Raw genomic sequence first — 8,758 nt, 5'->3', positions numbered from 1 at the left:
TTAACTTTTCTTGACAATGTAGTCTTCTTTCAATATGATTATTTGATTATTTTGCAGTAGTAAAGTGCATAGTTTCATAGTACAACAGGACAAATGCATACATATATCTGTTACAGTTGAGAGACTTTTATAAGTTTAAGTTCACATTTATCCATTACAATATATTGCAAGTTCGCGAATTTGTTTGATTCCGAATTTCAGTTTCCACAGTCTCCTCTAATTTATGAACAGTTTCTTCTGCTGTTTCGAGACCTTTGTGTACGTTTTCTGAAAATATCCATGATATTAAAGCATACAATATCACGACAAGAATGCGTCATCTTCTGGAATAAGATTAGAATTGGTATTGCATTAAGTTTTAAAAGTTTGGTGAATGAGCAAAATACACGTAATTATTTGCAACACATTAAGAAATCTGTATTAAAATAATAAGAAAAAAACGTAAATGCTTTGATGATTTATATTTTTGATTTGTTTATAGCTGTTATTATTGTTAGATAACAATATCTCTTACCAGTAACTGTTTCTTCTATCACTTTCCCTTTACCAATGCAGGAGTTTTCTTTATCTCGAATTGACTGAAACATACGTGCAAAACGGCCTTTTTCTTCGATTTTATTTACAACGACGTCTTCATGATCTATATGATCTTCATTTCGTACAATTGGCATAACTGCTTGAGTCTTCGTTTTAGCTTGAGGGCTGGATTTGTCAGAGCCACAAGGAATTGTTTCATTTTCGGACTGCTCTCCATCGCTCTTTTGATCATCACTGTGTTTACTTATATTGGGGCTCATGTGAGATATGTCTGGTATTTCCAAAAGGTCTTGTATTATTGGAGTCTTTGGAGTCGTGGTTTCTTTTACAGTATGAATAATGTTTTCGAATTTTTCATGAGCTTTGCCTTCCATACTGTTTATTTCGATTACTGCTTTATCTTTTATTTCTTCTGCCTTTTCTGCCACTTCCGACATACCCTTTTCGATAGATGAGCTTTTATGGTCGGTAGTGGCGATTAAATTTTCGATTGTGGTCTCTATAGATGCAGTGGTAGACGAAATTTCATTTTCAATAGCGGGCGAAACGTCAATTACCTTGTTATCAGGTTCATCGGTCTTTAAATCCGGTACATCATGCATACTTGTTGTTTCAAGATCATTTATATTGACTATATGTGAACCGCTAACATTAGCTTCTAATGAATCGATAGATCCGATGTCTTCGTTATTTGTTTCCTCTGTTGGTTTTTCTAAGTCCATTTTTTCGTCAGATTTCATTGTTGGAATTTTTTGTAAAGGAGGTAGTTCTGTGATAGATATTGGCTTTGATTGGTTTACAATAAAATCATTATTGGTGAAGTCTGCGTTTGAACCTTTGGTTGCTGTAAGTAGCGTGTGACAGCCACCACAAGCAACGTTATCAACAACAAAGCCATTCATAGCACTGACCCGCTTCGGCGAGTATTGATTGGGGGAATCGTTTGAGGTGTCACCGTCAATTTCGTCCAAACAAAGTTTACTGTGACGCGGCTCGCCACATGTGTATAGTAACCCATTGTCTGCAAGTATTATTATCGGTGAATATAATTTGTTATACATATATATATAATAGTTAAATATAGTTTAAATACTACAATTACCAGTTACAAATGCAGTGTGCATTGCCCCGCAAGCTACTAACTTCAACTGAAAGCCGTCGAACATTTTTTCCATATTAATTTCTGCCGGCTCTTTAACGTGGTCAATTGTATTAGGCATTCCTAATTGCCCCTTTTCATTCGATCCAAATTCCAAGATTTTTGTTTCGTCCATTGAGAGTAGGAAAGTGTGATTGGCACCACAACAGGCGCTCTTAATTTCTATGTTGAGTGGAAGTACTTGGGGTACGTAAATTGTGGAGGCTGTGTCTGGAATCCCTAACTTTTGGTTTTCATTGTCCCCCGTTACAAATACTGCTCCTTTAGCTGTAAGATACTTGTATAATAATGATAAAGTAGGCAAAAAAATGAAAACATGTTATTAGTGTAAGTATAAGTTTTTAATAACAATACATAGCTTCAATTCATTTAAAAAGTGTTTTTTTTTTACCAACGGTTGCTTAATTCTAAGTGATGCGTTTGCCTTGTCCAATTAATTTAAAACTTTTGTCTCATGAGATACACTACATACATTTAACAACATTTTAGCCTACTTACCAGTAATAAAAACAGTGTGATAATACCCGCATTCAACAAAGGCTATTGTCTCCATGAACTTGAGTTCAGTAAACTTTAGGGAAGCCCGAGTGTCCTCGCCCAGTCCAAGCTGACCTTCGGTGTTGGACCCACACATAAATACTCGGCCGTCGTCTGTAGTAAGAAAGTCTCTATGTTATCTGGTCAACATATACAGTTTTGTATCACACAATAAATCAGAGATATTGAATTTTATGCAAAATGCTCTTTGCGTCTTAAAATTATTTAACAATCATGAGCGTCTTTTTATATATATACTTAGTCCAGCCATAAGTTCTGTTACAAATGAAAATGTAATAGTATACAAATTTATACCTACATATTTATAAAAGTCTCAGCAAAAAATACAACAATATTCTATTCGAGATGGCCACTTTTGGCTTTTATACAGGCCTCTAATTTGTTTGGCCACGAATCTATGGATTTACGCACTGTTTCTAATTTCGCCACTGCTTGCTCCAACGATTCTTTAAGAAACTCAATGTCGCCGTGTCGTTTAGAGCAGGCCATGTCATTTAAAACTGACCATAATTTAAAGTTTAACGGAATGAGGTCTGGGCTAGATGAGGGCCAGCTTTTATAAAGTCCGGAACGTTGTTTTCAAGCCTTGGGTAGATCGTTCCTTGCGGTAGGTGCAAGGTGCTCCAAGATATATATTTAAAAGCTATAATATAATATTGCTGAGAGGTTTCAAAACATGATTTAAGACTGTCTTGATACACTTTGGCCCTAGTTTTCTTCTCCTTTTTCACAAAAATGTAGTTGTGTGACTCCTAGGTAAGATACGCTCCACGAAACCATCACGGACCCAGGATGATGACCACGTTCTACCTTTCCAATTACTTGAGCAGCTTCTTTAGAACTTTGAGCATACTATCATTCATCATATTATCATTTTGCTTATTGTAGTGTTATTCAATCGTGATTTGATTGATTGATTTGGGGCATGTCCTGTATATCGATAATACCAAGCTTTTGAAGTGTCTGGAATATGACCAATGGCTCCATACCCACTTTGTGCAAGGCGATCACTGCAAACCTATTTTCTATAACACCCCATTCCATATTGTAATTTGACACTGAACACGAAAAAATATGTGAAATGGCGCTAAATCAAAAGAAGCATTTAAAATAATTGTTCCAACGTGTTCCAAATTCAAAATAATAAATAAGTTGAAAAAAATGCATTTTCATTTGTAACAGAACTTATTCTGTTGATTAGGATTATTTTTGTGCCAATATATCCAACAACATTGAACTTTCTGCTTAAATGCTTCTAGCTAATTATTTAATATTTTTTTCTTGATGAACTAACCAGTAAGAATAGCTGTGTGGTTGCTCCCCGCTGACACTTGTCGTATCGCTTGGTCCACTGTAAGTTCAATATACTGTGGTACAGTGTGTGACTCCACATCCCCCGTACCAAGTTGACCCTCTTCATTACAACCAACAGAGTATATAGCATTTGTATCTGTTTAAAAGGAATAAAAAATGAAGTTAAATCTCTCCGGTTTAGATAAGCCACCTGAACCCAATTTATCAAAACAATAAGTGACATAAAGGGTCACGAGATCAGTTCCGGGACTCCAAAACCTACAATAGCGTCGTCGTTGTAATATAAAGCATTTCTCTCAATATTTACAGCCAATTTAGGGTGAGATTCAAAAACGAACTACTCGTAACTCATAGTTCCCGTACCGTATGTCAAAATCCAATACATTTTTGGTGTACGGAAGTTAAAACTTAGCGCTTAGACTCGTTTCTGAATCCTACTCCTAAAACTCAACGTTGGTGTTGGGATCGCATCAATCGTTGGGAATTACAGAGTACTCCCTTCCCAACTAATTATATTAATTTACGATCCAATCCCAAAGCTCATCCAGATAACTTTAACTTTGAACTAATTTAATTTTGAAACAATATATCATAATCAAACATACGTTATAAGTCTTTAAATTGGTATATTACTATAAGTAATCTTTGATTATATTTTGACAATTTTGCATGCAATTGTATTTAGCTACACTATTTTAGTTCATGCCGAATAAATATTATTATCAAACAAAACAAACCAGTAACAAAAACTGTATGTGCTCTTCCACAAGCAACGAACATCGTCCGATGTGGTTTCAACCATTTCACACAGCTTGGTCTTGTCACCTCGTCTTTGTGACCAAGGCCCAACTGACCCCAAACGTTTGCGCCGAAAACAAACACGCGGCCATTATCTGCAAATGTATTTAATATTTGACAGATACATTAGTAGATATTAATAGAAACCAGTGGCGCTACAATCCTTTAGGTCTTTCGTGATCATTTCTGGTATTAATTGGCAAGTAGGCGATCAGTCTCCTGTCCCTGATAGGTCGCCCTCGACTTCCGGGTCTAAAGCATGCCGGTTTCCTTACGATGATTGCATTCGTATGTAAGGTATAGATCTTTTTATAAAATAGTATATTTTTAAATGAGCAGTGTTGGCCTAGTGGCTTCAGCGTGCGACTCTCATCCCTGAGGTCGTAAGTTCGATCTCCGGCCGTGCACCAATGAAACTTTCTTTCTATGTGCGCATTTAACATTCGCTCGAACGGTGAAGGAAAACATCGTGAGGAAACCGGCTTCCCTTAGACCCAAGAAGTCGACGGCATGTGTCAGGTACGGAAGGCTGATCACCCACTTGCCTATTAGATTAACAAATGATCATGAAACAGATATAGAAATCTGAGGCCCAGACCTAAAAGGGTTGTAGCGCCATTGATATATTTATTTTTTAATACATACGGCATATAACAGCGCTGTGTTCATCTCCACATGAAATAGCGACAATTGGATCATTCTTGATAAAGAAATGGCTTGGCTCATTGTCCGCAAAGTGAGACTTGCCGAAGGTAAACACGGCACCGGTCTCTGGAATAAAATAAAACATTTTATAGCGTAGTAATTTCGTAAATGTATATAATCATATTGATACCAAACGAACGAATAACGTTGGTTACGTTACGTATGGCCCGAAAGGCTCTTAAACCGTTTTGCGGGTGTATTACACATTAAAACAAAATCTTTAACGGGTTTTACATTTAACATAACTTGTAGCAGTCCGTCACTGAGCACGACAGTGAAAAGCACTCTAAACATCTACTTATAGTATATAAAAAATTGCGTGCGTGCGTTAAAGAAGTTTTTTAGATTATAGCAAAAATATCAAAATAATTTACGTAGAAATATGAATTTTCATTACCACCATGACGTCATTCGTAGAAGTTTTGCTACGATAAATCGTAGCATAATTACAGCCTAGACGCCTTTGTTTAGAAAATTCAATGGAATGTTGGGGTATAACTTTACATACGAATAACATTTACCTACAAGATAATAATGACGAATACATGTTAGGTTATATTACATCACAAATTGCTTAGACATATCAAGTGCCACTGATAAAACAATTTACTAAAAATAACTTTCACGACAAAAATAGGAAACAGTAGAACTAAACAAATATGTAGTGCAATGTGTTATTACCTAAGTAAAAAATTCCACACGCCAAGGTGGAAGATGGAATTTCGCATTATGCCTCGACAACTGAACGGATGGCGCTGCAGGTATTAGAAGCGTATAATGTTTTAGAGTTGGTACTCTGAGTGATAGAATATTTAGAAGTACCAACATAAAAAATATAAAAAGAATTAAGCATTTTCGAAAATTGGACTCTCCTGTGTTGCAAGCGAGCAATAAAATGTAAAGTATGGCTGAAGGCTAATTGTAGTAGCAAATAGCTTTCTTCACTTTTATAGCAGTTAGATTGATTGATTGTAGAAATTTACATTGACCTTGCCAAGGTTAACACTTACCTAATGTCTGGAGATTAAAAGCTGGATTAGATTCATTTGCGCGATAGCCTACAGAAACATGTTGGCGTATAACGATTTTAGTAACACTAAAGTCAATCACGAATGCCCTTGAAACATTGACAACCGTCCTTAGGAAACTATTTATTCAAGAAATGCCTATACTGTACGAAATCTATAAAATTAATCCCTTAATATAATATTATACCATATAAACTAAAATAGAAGCGTCGTAAAATTTGATCAATGCTGTATTAACTTTTTGTTGTTGTAAACAATACTTACATTAATAACGTTCCACAGTCATTTTGATGGAAAAGTTAACTATAATACAGTAAGTAAATAAGAATAAATATATTCAGTCCCGAAATTACCACGTTTTATTTTTCGCACAGAGTCTACGACAGTATTATAAGCACAGATCTTTCGTCAGCACAGCGAATGACATTTTTGACAGATACATAGATGCGTATTGCTTCTAAGACGGAAGATATTTTTATAAAGAATTACGTATAAGAGGATTCATCGGGATGACACGGGAATTTGATTTTTTATAAGCATATTTGTATATTGTTATAGAAGTCTCCAACAGTTCAACTCTCCAACTCTCCACGAAGAAAATTAACAATAATATTTATGTTTACATAATTTAAAATTTTAATAATAATATATAGCTTCAATCTATCTATAATTCTATGTTAACAAAAGTCAATATTTATCTTATCGATTCAAATCTATACACTGTAATAAGAGAGGCGCTGAACAGAAACCGGTGGAAATAGAAAGTTCGCTCCAGATGTTTCCCATGCTGACCACGACTTTCAGATAGTGAGGGTAATGTTTATGAGAATGTGGAGAGCAATCTCTAGATCTACATAACCGATATTAATTTGTTTTACCAATAGGAAGGCACGTGTTGTGTGTCATAATCTATAATATTAACTCGAATTAAATTAATCGAATTTGTCTGTGAAGTAAGTCTCACAAAATATCATGAAAAGAAATCTTTTCTAGCTGCCTTAACGATGACAGGTATATTATTGAATTGTAGAGCTTGATAACGCTTACAAAAGAGTCTTCTAGAATTAGGTTTCCAGCGCGACTATCTGTCTATACCTGTCTGTTTACTGTTTGCGGTAAACACAAATACTACCGCCCGCAATTTACTGCGCTTTCGCCAATATCTAGAATGATTCACGAGGTACATTATTTTTTAACTAGTCACGGTTGCTCGTGTGAAGTTGGGGCGGGTATAATATAATATTGTTAAAAATACGAATATATATAAATATGTATCTTTGAATAGACTTTTTTGATACAAGTACAGGCTAAATATGTAAAATTTATGATTTACTTACAAATTGATTTGATTAACGTTAGACAAACAAATAACAACAAAAATAATAATACATATACAACGAAGTAGTTTAGAAGAAAATACGGGTTAAATTGAGCAATATCGAAGGTCCCGGCAGAATTCTATGTATTAGGTACTAACAACGTCAACTGATGTTACGACTATCGGTTTTTACGACCAAATATGACCAAAGTCCCTTCGATGTCGTTATAACTGATTTTGACTGTAATTTTAAATATTTTGTGTGTGGGTATATTTGTAAATTTTTCAAGGAATAAATAAGGCTTAATTATTCAATATTATTATTAATACCATATAGGTTAAAAATATTGTTAATACTATATATTTGTGTGTTACAAAAAAAATGTCGTGACTATTCTTGGAGACAAAAGAACCTTCAGTGTTACAATTAAAAATTTGCCTTCTCCCCCCTTGCATTCACCTTGTGACGATAAAGCAGATAGCAGTTATGTTTCAAAGAATAAGCAACTATAACCAGTATTGTTAATAAAAGCATCGTTTAAGTAAACATAGCTTAAGCTTTCGACAAAACATTAGCTTGATAGGAAATCGATACTAATTTTACGTAGCAGTCAGAGAATTCGAAAAATACTATGCTTATGCGTATTATACTGTGAAGTTCGTTATAAATTGAAAATGTAGTTAATAAATATGTATTTGTTTTTCCATATTGTTTTTTATTTGTTAAATTTCCTTCTTTGGGTCTATTAACTCTTGTACTTTCTGTAGTACATATGCATGAACACACAATTTATCGACAAATTTCTATTAAATGTTAGATTTGACTATTATCCGCAAAACCTTTTAAAAATTACAAACGATGTAAGTTTCATAAATGTTTAAATATACAATCTATGTCATTTCGTTGTTTATGGAATTTTTGACAGAAACATAGACTAGAGGTTGAAGATATATCGGACCATTTGGTATTGAAATGAAATTTTAAATATAGAACGCACCTGGTATATCGTCAATCATGGCGGCAATCTGATTCAGGCGGGAAAGTCTGCCATACCGGACCGACCACTAGTCGACAACTGACCGTTAGCCATGTGCCACCCCTCACCACCATGATGTACTTGGAGGTAAAGTCACTGGAATGGACATTTTACTAACTCATTCCCACGTTTCGTTCTTGTGAAAACATGACAGTCGTGTTAAAAATATAACCGTTTGAAAGCGGCACTGAGACAATCTCGCTTTATTTTGTAATAAGCTTTGCCTAAAGTTCAATTAAAAGCTTTAATTAAGACAATGCTTAATTGTACCTATCGGGCTGGACATATATGCTTTCAACTAAGA

At 34.7% G+C, this 8,758-nt stretch overlaps 1 protein-coding gene across 1 annotated transcript; it reads right to left on the bottom strand.

Moving 5' to 3' along the window:
• Positions 1 to 8,481, bottom strand: LOC123713928 (X-linked retinitis pigmentosa GTPase regulator-like). The gene is made up of 8 exons (XM_045667814.1): positions 8,416 to 8,481; positions 5,012 to 5,137; positions 4,306 to 4,461; positions 3,549 to 3,704; positions 2,195 to 2,347; positions 1,640 to 1,963; positions 515 to 1,558; positions 1 to 267 (listed from the first exon to the last, which is right to left on the bottom strand). The coding sequence occupies exons 1-8, from the start codon at positions 8,432 to 8,434 to the stop codon at positions 155 to 157; spliced, it is 2,091 nt and encodes a 696-aa protein (XP_045523770.1). The 5' UTR covers positions 8,435 to 8,481; the 3' UTR covers positions 1 to 154.
• Between the last annotated feature and the right edge of the window lie 277 nt (positions 8,482 to 8,758).

Source organism: Pieris brassicae, chromosome 9, assembly GCF_905147105.1.
Source record: "Pieris brassicae chromosome 9, ilPieBrab1.1, whole genome shotgun sequence".
Taxonomy (NCBI): domain Eukaryota; kingdom Metazoa; phylum Arthropoda; class Insecta; order Lepidoptera; family Pieridae; genus Pieris; species Pieris brassicae.
Note: the sequence above shows the minus strand (reverse complement) of the source record. Positions and strands in the feature narration are given on the sequence as shown.

Excerpts from the sequence above, each read along its gene's own strand:
- LOC123713928 (XM_045667814.1), bottom strand. Across the intron at positions 3,705-4,305 it reads ACATACAGTTTTTGTTACTG|ATACAAATGCTATATACTCT; the intron begins GTTTGTTTTGTT and ends CCTTTTAAACAG. Across the intron at positions 2,348-3,548 it reads CCACACAGCTATTCTTACTG|ACGACGGCCGAGTATTTATG; the intron begins GTTAGTTCATCA and ends TTCTTACTACAG.